Source organism: Apteryx mantelli, chromosome 2 (assembly GCF_036417845.1).
Source record: "Apteryx mantelli isolate bAptMan1 chromosome 2, bAptMan1.hap1, whole genome shotgun sequence".
NCBI classification, from domain to species: domain Eukaryota; kingdom Metazoa; phylum Chordata; class Aves; order Apterygiformes; family Apterygidae; genus Apteryx; species Apteryx mantelli.
In genome coordinates, this window is record NC_089979.1 from 120,466,890 (window position 1) to 120,486,230 (window position 19,341).

General features: G+C 41.2%; 2 protein-coding genes across 3 annotated transcripts in view; one reads left to right on the forward strand and one right to left on the reverse strand.

Moving 5' to 3' along the window:
• Window positions 1-19,341, reverse strand: part of FYCO1 (FYVE and coiled-coil domain autophagy adaptor 1) — a 53,381-nt gene that overhangs the window by 16,552 nt on the left and 17,488 nt on the right. For both annotated transcript variants that reach the window (XM_067291379.1, XM_067291378.1), the window contains exons 7-14: window positions 18,476-18,569; window positions 15,138-17,768; window positions 13,974-14,066; window positions 12,797-12,915; window positions 11,303-11,470; window positions 10,669-10,818; window positions 8,927-9,132; window positions 8,389-8,533 (exon numbers count right to left, since the gene is read on the reverse strand). In XM_067291379.1, the coding sequence (XP_067147480.1) occupies window positions 8,389-8,533; window positions 8,927-9,132; window positions 10,669-10,818; window positions 11,303-11,470; window positions 12,797-12,915; window positions 13,974-14,066; window positions 15,138-17,768; window positions 18,476-18,569 (3,606 nt within the window). The remainder of the gene's footprint in view (window positions 1-8,388; window positions 8,534-8,926; window positions 9,133-10,668; window positions 10,819-11,302; window positions 11,471-12,796; window positions 12,916-13,973; window positions 14,067-15,137; window positions 17,769-18,475; window positions 18,570-19,341) is intronic.
• Window positions 2,064-3,098, forward strand: CXCR6 (C-X-C motif chemokine receptor 6). Its single transcript, XM_013950802.1, has one exon. It carries the CDS (start codon window positions 2,064-2,066, stop codon window positions 3,096-3,098), a length of 1,035 nt encoding a protein of 344 aa, XP_013806256.1.

Below are 19,341 nucleotides of genomic sequence, written 5' to 3' on the forward strand. Positions count from 1 at the left end.
AGGTTTTAGGCATCTTGGACTGTCCAGACAGTGAATGCTGCATCTTATTATGGCAAAAAAACTATTACAAATTGAAATCAGGTATTAAAAATACTTCTTTTAGATGAGTCAAGAAGACTCTACCAAAGGCTAATTTCCAGGAAGCTTAGATACCAGAAATAACTGTATTACTTTGCCAGGGTTACTAAGTGCTGTTAGGGTGTCAAACTATTTAACTGAGTACATGGTGAATTACTTTGTTTCAGCTCAGAGGAAAGCATCTTTCTTCACAAGAAAGAGGCAAGAAATAGCAGCTGACTACTGTCGCAAAGAGTATGTATATTGAATAAAGCTCTTCCATGTGTCTCAGTATATGTTGTCTTCACCTTGTTAAGCCTAACTTTCTTTTGCTGGTTATCTCGATCCTGCGCTTGGCCATCACTTGAACTGAAAAATAGAAGATTTTATAAAAAGCCAGTAACTTTTCAGCAGGGCACACAGTTTTATAGTACCTCTCTGGTGACTAATAGACTTCATTGACTTTGTTTCTTGGCCCCACAGCTGAAACTACTTTTTCTGGTAACATTCACTCTGCTGTACATTACAACTCATACGGGAGAGACCTTTCAGCCCATCTGAGGGATCAAATGATTCAGGGCTGAATTCTGCTAATCTTATGCTGAGTAAAATCTTGTAGCTGGATTAGTCTCACAGAAACACGCTCTTTGTGGTTCAAGAGAGAAGGCATTTGACGTTAGGCTAAATATTTGAAAACCTCATTAAACTATCTTGCACAAGATTTTATTTACAAGGTTAACAGCTTGCTAACACCAGGGACTACAAATTGTTCAGCTAAACTAGTCAGGCTACACTACAGAATGCACTTTCAAAGGCAGTCACAGATGTGCCAAATTAGAAGAGAGTTTAAACTGACAAGTAATCGTCTCGGCAAGAGCCTGGCTCTTCTGCACTTATCCACGGTGGCACTGTCTCCTTTAGGAGGGGGCCTACAATTTGTGGTGTTTCACTGTAGCCTGGTATTCTGGTTTTTATACAGTTTCTGCCTTCCAAGTGTATGATTAAACTGCTTTTTGAAAAACATATAATGAACAATGCACTTCTGGTACAAAAAAAAATTCATAATAAAAATTTGCCACGCTTTCAGGTAATGCAAACAGAATCAAAAAATAATGTAATCCTATGAATAACAATAGCAACATTTAGTCAGGCTCTTTATTTGCAAATCTGGTTGTTACTGCTCTGTTACTCACAGGTACTGAGGGCGACACAAACGGGCTCTTTGCCTTGGAGAGGTCACAGTTATGTAGCATCAACTCTAGAGAAAGGGTGTGACTGATGGAGAGGATCTGACGCAGAAGTGGCCACTTCCATGACAATAGTACAAATGTTTGAAACAGACTGTTTAAAATCAAATAGGGAAGAGACATTCATGAAAATCCTCCATTTTTCCAGTAAGTCACTTGAGAAGGGGACAGAAAGAAGTGCCACCATCTGATCATGCAGCTAATGTCTACATAAAAAGCTCAGGGTGAACCACAAGCCCAAAAAAGCACACTTACAAAGATTCAAACCTCACTTTTAGAGATAGGTCTTACCCAAGCACAACACAAACAACTCAGACACTTAGGGTGTCTGAAATCTGAGCCACAAGGCCGAATTTTGCAAAATGAATCCTATTTTTTTTATGTTTTTCTCCAAAATCCCTAGGTCCAAACACTCTAAAAGGCAGATGTATTTGAAAGCTTAATCCATATTTTATGTTTTCAGAAGCCTCTTTGTAATTGTCTTGTTTATGCTTTTGAGTCCCCATCAGTGTAAATCTTCTAACAAATGATGTGTTTAAATCCAACAGCTGTTGTGTTTGGGTCTTCACTGTCAAGACACTTGTCTTTCAGCAAATAAATGTTTGTTTTTGTTTATCTGTTGTGGGTGTTTCACCACATCTCTTATTTGCTGACACTTGGGATTTTGTCTATTTCCTGGATGCATTAGGATTTAATTATTTGCCAAGTAAAAAAAATTCAATGTGTCTCTTTACAGGCTGCCTTTAAAAAGAAGGCAACATGACAACTACAGAGGCTGATCACTTTTATGACTTCTCAGCCACTGATCCCAATGAAACTGGAAGTGACAATTTTTACACATTTACAAGAAGCTTTCTGCCCTGTATGTATTCATGCGTTTTTATCTTTGGGCTAGCAGGAAATACTTTGGTCTTTATCATACTAGTTTTCTATGAGAAACTGAAGACACTGACAGATGTGTTTTTGCTGAACTTGGCTATAGCTGACTGGGTCTTTCTGTGGACCCTGCCATTCTGGGCATACTCTGCTGCTCAGGAGTGGACTTTTGGCACTGTGGCATGTCATATTATACGGGGCTTGTATACTCTGAATTTGTACACGTCAATGTTAACTCTAACCTGCATAACCTTCGATCGGCTTATTGCTATTACTTTTGCCACCAAAGCACACATGTGTCAAACCAAACGAATGACACGGGGCAAATTAATCTGCATCTTGATCTGGGTGATTTCACTAGCCTTTGCCACACCACAGTTTATTTTTAGTGAGGCATTTCGTATTGATAAGGCAATATGTCAGGAAAACTACCCAAACCATCGCACAGAATTGGTTCTTGAAGTAATCCAACTGGCCCTTGGCTATTTTATCCCCATGCTAACCATGACCATCTGCTACTCACTAATCATTAAAACATTATTGCACGCCAGGAGTTTTCAGAAGTACAAATCTCTGAAAAGAATATTTTCTGTAGTTGCCACATTTATTCTTACTCAGACACCCTACACTTTCTTGAGAATAATAGAGATCACAGATTGGAGCTTTAACTTGAACCGCAACTTTGAATATGCAATCATCATAACAGAAGCTTTTGCTTATTTCCATGGCTGCCTCAACCCTGTTCTGTATTTCTTCATTGGGGTGAAATTCAGGAAGAATTTCCAGAAAATGATTAAAAAGTCAAGATGCATCAAATGGCAAGTTACTGTTAGACAGGGGCAAACCACTGAAGATGAAGGCTCTAAAACTTTTACTGCCTCAAATAATGCAGATGCAACAAGCATGTATCCGCTGTAAAACTGCCTAGAGAATTTGGCAACTATTTGCAGCTTGTTTTTTTTCTTTTAATACTGAGATAGCTAGCACTCATGAAAGGGGTCACAGAATCCCATTAGTAAAGACACATGATCTGCTACAGGGCAATGTATCTTAATCATAACACTTCAGTGTTTCCTGCTTTTTCTAGGATCCAGAGCTGATCCTAAGACAAAGCTGGTAACTGAGTTAACTGTGCAGAAGTTCTTCAACAGGTATAGACAACAATGCCATAAAACTCCTTTCTTCATGACATAAAGCAGACTTGGACCTCATGACTCCAGAGAGGCTGGAGACACTTAATCAAACCTCTGGCCTGCTGGTTTTTGAGAGGTGTTTGTTAACAAAAGCATTTATGAGTTTGTTTCAAAGACATTACAGATTTTAGTTCAGCTCATTTATTTGACGAGAATTCTTGGATTAAAAATGTACAAATTTCAATCTGGGCTTCATGTTTGTTTGTTTTTTCTTTTTGTATTTTTCCATGCTGGGAGAAGGCCTCCACACCCCTTCTACTTCTTTAGTGGTGGTGTAAAATTTCTGTAATAAAACAGCATATTCATCTGCCTTCCCCCATCAAACATCAGGTCTGTGGACTCAATCTCCCGTACACATCTGTATATCTCACCTTGGAAAATGGAGCCCAAGTTGCCGGACAACTGGACTTTATTTCAGCACAAGAGATAAACCACACCTGGGTTCTCCACACTCAGCAGTATTTCCTGAAACTTGAACTCTCTCACCCTACCTCCAACACTGTCTTTGCAGCATAAAAGTATTCCAGTCTTTCTTCCTGGCACCCCCTTGGCACATGGGTTCCCAATGCCACAAAGTCATGGATCCTTCCACTGTTCTCCTTCCCAGTGTCCCCCACTGCTTTCCAGCCTGGACCTTTCCACTTGCCAGTGGAAGGCAAAAAGGTGGGCAGGGAGCAGTGCAAAATGAGGCAGAAGCATGCAAAAGCTGTTGCAGAGAGAAATAGAGCACAGGCGGAGACTGGAATGGGGAAAGGAAAGGAGGAGGGAGGTTGGAGAGGAGCAGAGGGAGGGCTTTATGTGGCTGCAGGTTGTCTATGATGAAGTTAGCTTGGGCCCAGCCCACAAGCTCGAAGTCCTTTGCATTGCAGCTTTGAAATACCAGTTCTGACCTGTTCAAATCATTTTAGCAGTAACTGTTATCACTCTGTATGTTCCTTTTCTTCCCACTAACACTCAGGCCTTCCTACCAGATCTCTCCCGCTCAGTGGCACCTGACCCTATTGTCACTGTTGTGCCAATGTCACTTTTTTCCCTTAGAAAACAGCTGCTTAGGCAATCCTCCCTTTACTACACAACCACTCTTGCTTCTCCCATAATGAAATGGTGCAACAGCCTTAAAAACAAAACTAGGAAGGAATGTGCTTTACCTTCGTGTTTGTGTGGCAAGTAAAACTGCTATCTCGGCACACAGCCAAGAGGCAGGTTCTGCCAGGGGAGGGTGCTGAGACGTGCTCCCATCCCCACTCTTCTCCTCAGCTGGTTCTGCCCAGGGCAGCAAATGCCTCAGACCATACGCAGTGTATTGCTATGTAGTTTGCCCTTTGGGCTATGCTGACAACCAGCCTGGTCGTGTGAGCTGTAATTAGGTCAGGACAGAATGTCATGAGTCATTGGGGAAAAAAGAACCCAAACCAAAGCAACCACAGTGTAGACAAGCTGAGATGTCCTTACTACCAACAGCAGTACCAAACTGTGAACAAACTCTTTGCTCCCCATACAATGGTAGTGGATTTTTTTTTTTAACACTGTTTTTTTAACACTTTTTTAAACTTCTACTGTCTATGATCTTGATTCTGTTGCTGCAGCACTTATTCCAGGCATGTTATTTCTACAATATGTTGAAATGGAAACACAGTGTATTGGTTTACTCCGGGGACTTTGACACAGTGCTAAAGAGTATCCCGGCTTCTGCTTTAGGACACAATCTGCAAATGTGAACACATTAGAAATAAAAGCAGTTTAAAAACACAACACCTGAAAAGAGAACCCACCAGCCTTGAAGTAGTGTGATACAACCACAATAGAAAAAGATTATCTCATCTTCTCACATTAAGATTTCAACCAGGTTGCTCCAAAATCGCATCACAGAACTGAGAGCACAGAGAGACTGTTGTTAACTCCTAACTAGAGGGAAAGCTACTTTAGTGTCAGTCAGGGTAATGCAGGCACCGCATACAGCTTACCTTCCCACACACCTGTGCAGCTCATGACCAAGGTGAGTTTTATTTGATTCTGAACTGACTTGTACCAATAAAGGCAGTCTCTCAAAATTTGCTATTATGAACTAATGCTACAGTAATCATTTTACGTCACCTCAAGGAAAAAATGATAGTGGCACAGTTAAGTGAGGAAAACAAGCAAAAAATAAAACAGTACAGCAGGTAGTAAAGAGGGACAGACAGAAAACACAATGTCACTGAAGAAATTCACCACTTTGAGTCCCAGCTCCCATTTCCAGTCCAGCTAGGACTCACACTCAGAATAAGGTAAGGCCAGTGCCACAACTTCACCCAGGCATTCAGACAGAGTAAGGCCATCAGAAACTCTGGCAACAGAGGATGCCTACGGCAGACCTTCTTGCTATCAATCTGGAGAGGCCAACCTCCCTTCTCTTACCTCTCTGGGCCACTCCCTCCCTTTCAGAGCTGCACCAGCTAGTTCAAATCACTGTCAAAAAAGGATAGCTTGGATTGTTTTCAGCAGAATCCCAATTAAGAAGTAACTGGTAACTTATTTATTTGTATGCAATCCTCAAACATGCATCCAGCAAGCACAATCTTGGATCCTTTTTGTCTTTCCCAGGCACAATCCCAAAGCAAATTCCACCCCATATACTGAATTTCTTGCAAAGAGAACATTATTGTAATGATGGTGGTTTATTACTTATACTTCAAGACTACCTGAAGTCTCCAAACTGGCATCAGGCCACATTTAGCTGGACACTATCCAAAAAAAGATCAAAGGTCCATGTGAAGTCAAGGTGGCCTGCCAGTCTAGGACAGCCAAGAAATTTGCAGAACCAAAACCAGTAGCTCAGAAAGTCCCTGAACTGCAGATCCTTGGCAGGTAGGAGAACACACTGGCAAATTATCAGCACATATGCTATGGGCTGCTGTCAAGGACAGGACAGGGGGTTAGTTGAACCTTTGGTCAGACGCAGTGTAGCGGCTCTGGCATGCTTACCCTAAAATACCCATGGTATCACACACTGCATATTGTTCATGTACTGAGCCACGCTCAGGCTTCGGGTACACATACACTCCTCACCACAGAAAAAAGTGTGAAAACATCAGCGCTGTAATAGGCAACACTGCTCATGGCTTTTTTTCTTAAGCACGTACCACAGGTGTCACACCATCATCTGACTCATGTATCAGTTCCAGCATCCCTCTCATATCACAAAACCATGCGATCATCACAAGATGCTCAAGTCATCTGCCTGGCAAGAAGGCCATTCTCATGGTAGGTTAGTTATCAAGCTAATGAGACCTTGCAAACTTCATAACTGCCATGGTGGAGGGCAGGTACACTTTGCGCTCTCTGAAAAGTATGTCTCAAACCCAAAGGATGACTATACTAGGACCCCCGCAGGATTCGCTTGCAATACTAAAGAATCAAGAGCAACAATGGGTAAAACAACCAAATACAACACTTATTTTCTGGCTTTTCTGCTTATATATTGTGAACTATTGCAGATAGATAACCTTTAAAAGATTGTACAGTGCAAGTAAGATGACGGGGGGAGCCTTTCAAGAGCAGTCTTCCAGTATTAGTGGCAATTCTTCCTTCCAGCCTGAATACTTTGTGGGGCAAGATTCTAAAAAAAATCCTCAAAAAATTAGTCACAGACACACATTCTTTTCTCCTGGTTGTAGGTTCCAGAGCCAATTCTCCTCTGATGTCCCCTCTGCAGACAGCACGAAATCTCCTAAGTCATTAACTCAAAGAAGTAGTACTTTACACAATCTCTAAAAAAAAAAAAAAACACCCCACCACCCTGACTTCAAGCTGTCCCTTTGTAAAACAAAGGTAATACTAACTTGACAAAAGCATTGTGAAGCTGAATACATTCATGTCTGCTCCATGTATGATAAGCACAAATATATTATCACTGTGGATGGCATACAAAATAGGCAGAATACCCAGAACTTTTTATGCCAAGAAACAAAACATAGAGTTTCGAGATTTTTTTTTTTCCAAATAAACAAGTCTGTATAGTCTGCCTTCTATCTAAATAGCAAGTCACTGTGGTTTATGCAGGAAGTGGGTCTGCTGAGGGCAAAAGAGTCTAGCTATGCTTTCTCAATAGCAGGCTGGTTACTCTGGAGCTATTTTCAGTTTAGCATTTAGATCTATCACCCTGATTTTTCTGCTGAGAAGCAAAACAAGTACAGAGTTTAGGTGAAACTGCTCTTCTTTTTTTTTTCCAAATATATAAAAGTTGCAACTTTGTCAAGTAATAATATTAGCAAAAATTATTCATTTTTGAAACATGATATACTCTACAGAAGGGAATTTTAAAAATACTTGAATGAAAGTTTTATACAAACACAGATATGCATTAAACTATAATAGTACAGCATAAAGGTTGCAAACTCAAGTATTCAGTAGACTTTGGTTCCTCCTCATTGCTAATTTATGCAGAAACAAATGTTAAAAAAAAAAAGACTGAAATATGCATTTATTCTCATTTTCTGATGAAAAAAGAGTGAAGCTGTGGCAGATCTAGCTATGCAATTGATGTTCTTTTTCTTTTCTGTTAACAGTTTCTTTAAAGTAGTAAGGAATCCTAGAGAGACAGACCAGTTATTTCACATTCACTTCAATGAAATCTGTCATAAGAAAAAGGATTTTTGCTTCTTTTTTCCACCCACAGTAATGATCGGTCTGATGGAGAGTATCTGCTAGCTCCTACCATAGATTACAGGCAAACAACCAGTGACCTAGTCTGGCTTGTGAGTTGACTTTTACAGCACAGAACTGGGACTAATTCTTTGTACTGTGGAGAAGCAGGTGGAGGGAGAGGACAGACCTATTTGGATTTACTAGATTTGATGCTGACTGTGAAAACAGGCCAAAATTATTTCGTGTTGGTCTACTGAACATAGGGCTGGGAACAGAAGTGGTTTCTCTTCATACAGAAGTTGGCTATCCCCATTAAGGGCAAAAAACAACACCAAATAAAACCCAGAAGAAACATGAAACAATGTTTCCATGAAACAGTGTTTACTCACAGATCCGTCACACTTTGATCCAGAGACTCTCCCTCCATCTGACTTTCATTGTGGAGTGAGTCTGATTCCTGTACTTGGCACAACTCCTCATCAGTGATTATATCAAACGCTGCATCATCTGGTGGTTTAGAGGCTTCACTTGCAACTGTGCCATAAAAGAACATCAAGAGAAACATCAGTAACATTAGCACAAGTATCTGTGGTTGTTTGGGAAAAAAAAAACCAAAAAACAAAAAACAAGCAATGAACCAACAACAACATAAAACCCTTAAGAAGGAATACTGGGCTATTCTTCTACCTTTACAGAAGTGTTAGGCAACTACTAAGAACCAATTGAAATCCTCAGGCTGACTAACCCTCATTTAATCTACATACAGATTTGTGGCAATACTAACAAAACCCAGTGATGGGACCAATTCCACCCTGACAACAGTCCATGAGCACGCAGGTTCATGAGGTGGAGGTGACCACATGGTTTCTCAGAGAATGTCCAAGAACCCTACTTATTTCGCAGCAGCATGTGAAAACATACACTAACCAAAAGCCGTCTCTGTTGGTGACACTGGTGATTCCAATGAAGCTGGTGATCCTTCCTGGTTTGCACTGGACCCAGAGTCATCTGTATAGTCCACAATCACTCTGGGCTTATTAAAACAAGCTCTGCAGCAACGCTCCTTCTTCCCACCATGCTTTGTCACCATGTAGTTGTTGCAGCAGTAATAGCAGAAAATGCGACCACACATTCTAGAAATGATTCAAAAACAAAGGTGTAAGAATGGTATCACTTATAGGTGGACCTAATGTACGTGACAGAACCCGGGGCTTTGTCATAATGGTCTTGCTCACTGTAAAAGCCTGCAAATTACAACCATGGCAAACTCATAATACACACTGTGCTGCTTTCTCAGATTAAGCAAGCTTTCTTGACAAAAAGAGGAACAGAAATGCACATTCAATCTTTGTTTTCTTAATAAATAGGGAAAATGGAAAAAACATAAAAATAATGAAAAAAAAGAAACCAAGACTATGCATTTAAATATAAAGAAATACATAAAAAGAATTAAATACCCACAAACATGCCATACAAATAAATAATACATATATTAAATACATATAAAGAATATGCATTTAATAATATTACACAGGCCAAATCTCATATTCAGTTATAGCAAAACTCTAATTGATTATAATGAGTATAAGAACAAGTCTATATGCCTCTACCTACTCTATCACCCTGGCACCCCCTTCAGAAAGGGAAGAAGAGTCAATATTGGAGACATACGTGCACATTCATTGATCCTGCCCTTCCTCCCTCCACAGCCTGTCATTATTAAACCCGTCAAATACATTTTAATGAACATGTTAAGAATCTCATGAAGAAAAGCACCTAGCAGAGATTACTGTCAATTATGAAATCTTAGCATTTTTGGTTTTCATAATTATTTGAATCATTAGTAGGTATTGCTGGAAACATGAACAGGTTTCACAGGTTTTAGTAGAAATGAGTAATTTGAAAGTTGCTGCTGGAAATGACTTCATTATTTTTTAATCACCATGGAACATTCTCTACATTAACATGCAATTGAAACGGTCCCAGTTCTACACGCCTTACATGATGAATCAGGTAATGAGGGTAAAGCACAGTAAAGAGCCAAAGCCAGTATATCACTAAGACCCTGAAACGTACTAAATGTACTATCTGAACTTAAAAGTATTTGAAGAAATCTTAGTCAAGTAACTAATGACTCCAATCAGGCTAACTCTGGAGCGACTAATTCAATACGAACTTTTTATCTCTTTTAAAGATTACTGTGCAACTGGTAATTATCTCTCAATACATCTAAGGCAGGTAACCATATCTATAGTTGCACGCCATGTTGGGTTTGTTCTGGAATATTCTAATCACAGTAACAAAACCATCTTAGTGAATGTTATTTACAGCATGCACAGGTCAGTGGTCAGGTTGAGGAAAGACTATAAGAAACATGGTGTGTAGGGAGTGATTCTTTCTCTAGTACAGTTTCTTGGTTTCCAGAAATTAGAAACTGATAGACTCCAAGTCCGAGGTTGCGTTCAGACCTTTGTGTTAACAGATGCCAAAAGACCTTTCCCCATTAATGTTTTTATCCCTTTTTGAACCCACATGTTCTTTTAGCCTCTACGTTGTCCTGTATCAATGATTTTGACAACTCAGCTGCGAACTTTAAGAAGTATTTTCTCTGTGTAAACTAGCATACTGGCTTTTCCTTCTGAACAGCATGTTAGAGTCCACAAACTCACCTGCAGTGGTGTTTGCGCACCATCCATGAAAACTCTCTCTGGCAGTCCAGGCAATGGTTAACCTCTGTGTCCCCCTGCCATTTCTGCTCTGCACTAAGCTTCTGCTGGAACTCAAGAGCATCTGATTTTTGCCACAGGGCATCCTTATCTCTGCAGAGACACAGTTAAAGGGAAGAAAAATGCACATGAAGTATCAATGCTGCTTTGCTGTTAACTAACCTCAAACTGAACACTGGTGAAAGCTTCACAGTATAAACTGCATTGCTGTAACTTCCAAGGAGCTTTCAGGAATAAAGATGGGTAAGGAAAACTACTGAACTCTTTGGGAAGGAGGGAGAAAAATGCATGCCATGCATAGAACTACATAGCTTTTGCAAAAAAGGAGGAAATTAAGGAAGAGATAACTTTGGGTTTTATATTTTTGACAGCATTAAGGAAAAGCAAAATTTCAACTGCTGATGAACTTGGCCATTATCTGTACCTTCAGCTCAGGAATACAAGATTTTAGGCAGTATCTAGGTACCAGATTTTAGGCAGTATCTAGGCACCAGATTCTAGGCAGTATCTAGGCAGTATCCCTTAAAATCCTAAGCTAGAATTTTAATTTCTGCCTGCTGTTTGTTTTGATGCTAACCTGATAAGTTCTATCAAACGTTCTTCAAGGAACTGTTTTGTTCTCGTCAGGTCATCCAGCTCAGCAAACAACTTCTGGTCGCTGCTATCTTTGTCTGCTACCACCTTGCTGAGCTTCTCACTGTATTCGAGGGCTTGCTCTTTTGCTTCATTGGCTTCCTTTTGGGTCCTGATCAAATACAAATGCAATTAATAACCTTTTTTAATTCATGTGCATGAAAGTCTTCTCTAAGGAAGATAAACAAGCAGCTTCAGTGAAATTGTTCAGTGAATTACTGGGCTTATTTTCATAGCTAACCAGAAACTCTCCAGTTTTCTGCATCAGGGCAACTGCACACAGATCTGTTATCCAGTGAACACAGTCAGCAATCAAGAATTTCTTGGATTCCCTGCTTATAGCTAGGCTTATGATGGTTGCCACATTGGGAATAAAATTGGTGTCCTTCAAAGCTAAGACCATTAGCTGCTGCAAACTGAGCTAACAGGCAAGGTTCCACAGCCACAAGTTACCTAGCATGTGCAGGTTAAACACAGGGCCATTTAATACATATTCTTCCATAGCTTTCATATTCACAAAAGGGAAGCAAAAACATTTCTCTGTATATTCCTCTAACATCTAACATAGATGCAATTCAAAAAGGAGAAGTTAAGAACCAAAGTTCACTGCACAATCAGTGCAAAGAAGTAAGCGTCCCCAGAAAGCTTCACAGAATGTAGGTCCTGGATTGATGCTACCGTAAGTTCAGTACTATGAGGCCTAGCACTGGGTCAACAACACTAAGGCAAAACAACACAAAGGGCCAAGCTGGTCTAAATGCACTCAGCCAACTCAGCTGAATTCAAGTATTTTGGTGAGTTAAATTTTATACTGCCAGTCTTCATTGTAGATCAAGCATCATCCGTCTTCCCACAAAGAAAGATGACACCAGCACAAAAATGTAAAAGTGACATAGGCTTTGGCTAGCTCATCAGTACTGTGTGTGCTCCTGCCTCAAGAAGAACTACTTTGGACTGCTAGATAGTCTGCACTGTACAGATCCACATTATGGACCTTGGAAACATAGCCTGAGTCAGATGCTTAAAACTGTTAGAAATCTGCTGAATAAGACATGCAGGATGTGGTCCCATTCAAACAAATCTTACTGTGCCCCTGAAACATCATGAACAGGAAAGAAAAAAAAAATACAAATTTTCCATTCCTTACTAAAAAAAATAAAATCAGCCAATATTGCTGTTTTAATCTTGTGACTAACCTATCAGGGTAAAAGGAGGTTATGAAATGCCTTGCAGTTTCATAAATGAAGTAACCTTTGATACTTCTCCTTTGAAGTATCAATCTGATCTTCCCAGACAGTGTCCACGCACTATTTCCCCTACATAAATCCTGTGGCACATGCTGCTTCATACACCATAGCAATTTTCAATATGGCTTTGGTTACTGGCGCCTCACTTGGCTTCCAGATAACAGCTTGTGTAAGAGAACCCAAATTCCCACCTTTCTAAAAGTCCTTTCAGAGACATCACCTCCTCTTCCTTCTGCAGCCGAGCAGATTCAGATTCAGCCAGCTGCTCTCTTGCCTCATCCAGCTTGCTAGACAAACTTGTGTTTGCAGCCTAGCAAAACAAATAATTATATTTACTTACACAGAAAAACAGCACTTTACCAAGTATTCCACAGTTACCAAGACACCTAAAAAATGCTTTGAAAGAGTCAATTAAAGCCAAGCCATCAATCAAGATTTTATTGTGCAAGCAGACACTAATTAATTGTGTACTGATGATTGATTACTTCTGTCACATTGAATAAGGGACAAACTGTAAAGTATGACAGTATTAAACAGTGCCTATAATTCTTATTAGCCCATGTAATCAGCTTTTGTCTCCTTATCAAGAAAAATCTCTTAAAGACAATGGCAAGAGAATAAGCTCTAGAAGTTTTTTCAACATCTAAAAACCTCAAAAGAAAAAGAAAACACAAGAGCTAAATACCCAGATTTTGGCCTGTTCATTAAAGCTATATGGAACATGATGGATAGTGGAAACAAAAACTTATTCCACAGCCAGCCTCTGCACACAAATATGCCAAATTTGGACCCTCAGTTAATGCATGTAAATTGTATTGAGGCCTCTAAAGGTGTATATATTTCCATCAGCATGCAGGGCCAGGTTCTTTAACCTTAATTTTCTGCTTTCCCGACTTCTTATGGACACCTCAGTACTCCCCTCTTAACCCAACTATTTGATAAATGCATTAAAATACATATATTTTTCTGACTGGGTTACTTCTCAGCCAGATCAGTTCTGATTCAGTGCCCCTTGCAGCCTACAAACAGTTGGATCCACACGCGGGGCTGTGTGGGATAGGAATATAGGGCCTAAGACAGACACTTTTTAAACTGTGCCCCATTTAAGAATCGAACATGCAGCCAAGTCTTAGATAACACCTGACTGGCTTTCAAAGCAGGACAAATCCTAAGTGCTGCTTGTGCCTTTGATAATCTCCATTTCAGCGGCTAACTTTAGGTTTACAAGTATTTGGCTGCAGCACCTGTACTTGTTCAAGGGCATTCTCAGGCTCATGGCCAGTCATCAAAAATCCCAGCTGCCTGCTTGATAACACTAATGCCTGCTGACACAAACACCTCTGCCTTTTAATCAGATCAAGCACCTACTTGAAACTTTGCAATCTCTTCCTCTGCAGCACACCGTTGTCGCTTTTGCTCCCCAAGTTGCTCTCGTACTTTCCCACACTCCTCACTGACAGCCTACCAGAGATATTGAACCAGGAGTTAGCATTCCTCTAGCGGCCACCCCTTCACCTAAGAAATTGCCAGTTGTGGATCATGAGCGCTCTACTGCCACATATGGAATAAATGCAGCACTCCTTTCAGATTCATGAAAGACACAGTTAAAGAGGCACCCAACTCATGGATTCAAGAAAACTCTCTTCTGTGGTGGCAGATAAGCTGTGTTTTACTGAAACTTGCTATGGGCTATTACAGTTTTCAACAAAAAGAAGACCCTGCTTGCTAATTGCTTTGGCTTAAAAGAGCAAGACAGCCCAAGTCATGTTGAGGCTTAAGTGCATATGAAGACAAAACACAATTGAATGCACACAATTTCCTTACACTCACAGGATTTCTGCATACCCAGTGGCACAAACCTCTGATCAGCTGCCAGTCTTAGACACTATCTCAGAATGGCAGAACAAACACACTAAAATCTTTAGCCTTCAGGTGTGCCGCTTCACATACACAGGGCTGACTCATGCTTTTGTGGAAGGAAAACTTTGATCTTCTCAGCCATTACCTTGAGCAGTCAAAAACAAAAATATATGAGGGAATTATCTGCAAAAGCATATGGTCTCAGTCTAAATTTGCTTTCATCAAAATCAGTTTTCAGGGGAAGTAGTGTTAGGGCCATGGGGGGCAGGTCTCATAATGTTCATACCAAGAAAAACAAAAAAACAAAAAAATCAAGACTGACCTGAGGGTGTAGTTCAAGAAGATGCTACCTTTAGCGGTGAAGCCAACATAAAAAGTTATCACCCTCTCCACTACTGGCTGCCTTTACCATAGCATATGCCTCTCCACTGGGTTCACAGGGCCACATTACACACCTTCAAAAAACTCCAAAGAGTTATTTCACCTTAAATCACTCAGCTCATGTGTGTAGAGACATTTTCAGATTCTCAGGCTAAGACTAGTTGTGATCTGCCAGTCTCAGAGCCTCAACAACACAAACCTTAGTATTTCACCCAGTAATTTCTGCAGCTGATGATGAAGCAGGGGAAATCCTGCACAGCTCCCTGAGGTATAATGATCACGTTAATTTACCTTGTATTTTGTCTGATAATTTAGAATCTCTGAGCTCATTTGAAATTTTATTGTGGACAGCTCTTCTTGGCTGGTCTCCTGGAAGCTCTGTGCCTGTTTCTTTGTTGCCTCCAGCTGCGTTTGCAGACTCAGGACAGTTGCGGCACATACTTGAGCTTCCTCCAATTTCTCTTGCAGGCTCTTGTTCTCCTGTCTGAGAGTAGAGATGTCAAGCTTCAGCCTCTCCTGTTCTTCTGCAGTCTGTTCTTCCAGTTCTTCGAGCCTCCTTGTGGCCTTGGCTAACTTCTCTTCTGTATTCACCTTTTCAGAGGTCACGGCACAAATCTGAATACCGAGTTCGGCCATATCGGTGTTGGTCCTGTGGAGGAGATCTTTGTTTTCTTCATTTTCCATTTTAACAGCTTCCAAGTACTGCTTAACCTTGGACAGCTCTTCTTTCAGGTTCAGCAAATTATTTTCCAGCTCAGCTTTTTGATGGGCCACCCTCTCCTGCTCTTTTTTCAGCACTTCTTCTCTCTCTTTACACTGCATCAATTCTTGCACATGGTTTCTGTTAAGTAACTCACTTTCCTCTTTCAGTTGTTGGACAAGCACCTTCTGATCCCCCAAGACAGTCTCTGTGACTGCCAGCTCACCTCTCATCTGCTCTCTCTCAACAGTGGTCTGTTGAAGCTTGACTTGCAGGTCGAGGACTTCTGCCTGCAGCCTAGACACTTCACCTCGGTTGACCTGCAGCTGCTCTTCACTCACGATCAGCCTGGAGGCCAGCTCTTTTGCCTCTTTCTCCAGAGAAGCTGTCTGCTGTAGTTGGTCTTTCTCCATTGATTTCTTCTCTGCTGTGAGGGATTCAATCAGCTTTGTCTGGTGAAGACACATCTTTTCAAAGCTAAGCTTTTCCACCTCAAGAATTTTTGCTTTCTTCCTCTGTCTTTCAGCTTCTGCTCTTAGCTGCTTGTACTGGCTCTCCATGCCTTGCATTTCTGCCTCCTTCTCTGTGAGCTGTGACTGGAGAGACTCTTCACTTTCCTTCAAGGAGCCCAAGCTCTTTTCCATTTGTAAACTATACTGTTTGGCACTCTTCAGCTGTCCTTCAAGAAGAGCACAAGACTCCTTGGTTGCCTCTTCTCTTTGCTTCAGTTCGTTGTAGCCTGAGTGTAGAGCATCTAACCTCTCCTCCAGAATTTGGCTTTGCCTCCTGGCATTCTGTAAGTCTTCATCCAGATGTTTGTTCTGACCCCGGAGCTTCTTCTCTTTTTCATCAACTGACACCAAGGCATCATCTATCTCACTCTGAAGCTGTTTCTCAGAGGCTCTCAGCCTGGCCACCTCATCTTCCAGGGAGGCTTTAGACTCTTCCACATTTTTCAGCTTCTCTTCCATCTTCTTCTTGGCCTGCTGCAAATCTGCATTCTCTGATTTCAGCTTACGGCTCTCCTCATCCTTTTCACTCACTGCAGAGTTTTGCTGCTCCACCTGCTCCTCCAACTGCTTGACTTTCTGGCTGAGGTGCTCTTTTTCAGATGAGATTTTCTGTTTTTGTTCCTCAAGGCTATGCACAGTGTGACTCACCTTTGTTAAGTGACCTTCCTGTAGTTCAAGTTGCTCTGCCAGAGACTGGGCTTTGTGCTTCAATGCTCCTTCCCTCCTACTGTACTTCTCCTCAAGTTCCTCTTTTTCCTTCCTTGCCTCCTCAAGACTTTTTTCCAGTGACCCCACCTGAGCCAGCAACCCCATTACCTGGGTCTGGAGCTCAGCCACTTCCTTCCCTTTCAGGGTAAGGGCCTTCTGAAGTGCTTCCATTTCCTTTGCCATGGTTTCCAGGCTCCCAAGCAGCTTTTCACTCTTTTCCCTAGAGTCAGCAGTGAGGTGATTGTATCTGGATTCCAGTTCCTTCTGCACCTCTTCTTTCAACCGCAGCTCCTCCCTTGCTGCTTTTAGCTGAGATGCATGTTTATCATTGAGTCTTTGCATGTCTGCCTTTTCCTTTTCTTTCTCCTGAAGCTTCTCCAACAGTCCTTGTATCTGTATGGCAGAATCACAGTGGGCTGTGGCTTGCTGTCCTTTTTCCTCCAAGGCAGCATCAACTTTTGCCAGGAGCTCCATGTTCTTCTGTTCTGTTGAACTCAGCTTGGCCTTGAGTTCATCAATGCAAAGATCTTTCATAGTCATCAAAGCCCTAGAGGCCTCCAGCTCCTGATTCAACAGCTGCAATTTTGAGGCACAGTTCTCCTTGATAGTCTCCAGCCGCTCCAGCTTTGTTGAGTATTCCTTCTGCTGCTCCACTGCACTCAGTTCCAGTGACTGCAGGCACTTCTGCAGATCGTGAACAGTGCTCTGGGTGGAATGGGAGACCTCACACTGCTTCTGCAACTCTGTGATCATCTTTGTCAGCCGGGAGTTCTCCTCGCTGTAGTTACTGCTCTTCTCCTTTTCTACCTGTACTTGTTCTTTCTGAAGGCTGATGGCTGCCTGGAGCTCCTGGTTTTCCATCTGTAGCTGGTGAATTCGATCCTGAAGCTCTCTCTGTCTCAGCTCAGCCTGGTCAAGTTCTACACGCATCTCTTCAAAGCCCTCAAGGTGTTCAACATTTAGTGAGTTATTTGCATCAGGGCTGGAGGGAAACTCTTGGGCCTATATGAGCAGAAGGGGAAAAACAGAGAGTTTAAAATTTAATTCAGGGTTGCATTTTTCAAACCCCAAAATTCAAAAGTTCCAGAAATGAGGATGGCTTAGCTTTTTGGTGCTGACTACTGGTGATAATAATGATAAGAACATTGAACATTGAGGAGATCCTGTCAGGGTGAAAAAAAAAGCAGCTAAGAATTCAAGTTATGGATATCCTCCTTGACTGACTGATTTATAGGCTTTTCTATAGTGCATTGCAGCTTAACATCTAAGCACTTAAAATTTTAAATTATTCCCATTTGTTGGTAACAGTTTCAAGGAAACTTAAACATGCATTTAAAAGCTTTGTTCAAATGACAGCATTGGGTGAATTCACGTTCTTAAAGCACAGTGACATTGTGGGGTGCATTCACAGCACTACAAAACATGAACTTAGAGGAAAAAGGATTTGTTTTCACAAAAGATAAATGAAAACATACCTATTTGTATGCTGTCTTTTAAGTATCTTTTTTTTTTTCTTTAAAAGATTTGCATGTTCAGTTGAATCAGCTACTGGACCATCCTCTACATTTTTAATTAAAGATCTCTTTCATAGTTTACTGTTGTAAGAGTCATAAGCATCATAAGCTCTAAGGAACTATGCTATTAACTAAAGTTCTACCGTGCTAAGGAAGTAATACCTCTGTTCAAACATTTATTTTTAATTTGCTTACCTGAAGATAGTTGCTCACTAAACTGCTCATGCTGGAACTGCGACTTGGGGGCTTCCATAAATACGCTGAAGATCCAAGGGAGGACAGTGTTCTCCTGTCAGTCACATGAAGGAACAAGAGAAGACTAAGCACATACGTACATGTTTTTCTACTCCTATGTGTAAATTTTATCTAGTTATAACTACCACAAACAACAAGACATAACTGTGCCTGTTGTCTGGGCCAACAGTCACTGAAGTTGATGGAAAACAAAACAGAGATATTAAAGGTGCTGATAGAAGACTATGGGATTGGTATCCACAACTTCCCACATTCACAAGATCCAATGCAGTTCTGATCCATGAAACCACACCCGCTGTGTGGTGGGTGCTCAACCAGATGGTAGAAGCATGCAGCTGTGGAAAACTCCCATGGATATACATGGACCTGGATCAGACCTAGTGGTGTTTGCTGTTCCCCTCTCTGAGGTGGGATCAGGCCTCCTTTAGTGAATGCACACTATCAACTCTACCTCTACAGCAAGTGAAGCAGACTCCTTGGCCATTCAGTCATCAGGGGCCTGAGACCTTTAAACAAAAGAGTCAAGAACATTTCTTCTTGTGTCTGTGAAGATGAAAATACCTTGGGATTTGAGCCCAAACTGCAGTTAGTGGAAGGACTCTATTACGGGCCTCTGTGAGCATCAAAACTGATCTCTGGTATGCTGTATATTGAAGAAAGAAAGGCCAATTTGGTCACAGACTAAATACATGGAGAATCCGTATGCCTGCTCTAACACAAGTGTTCCTACCTTCAAAAGCAAAAAAGCTTTTACAAATTCGGTAGATAGGTATTACATGGTCCTAGTGCCACAAAGCAACAAAGTG

Coding starts and splice junctions, on each gene's coding strand:
- CXCR6 (XM_013950802.1), top strand. CDS start 2,064: ATGACAACTACAGAGGCTGATCACTTTTATGACTTCTCAGCCACTGAT.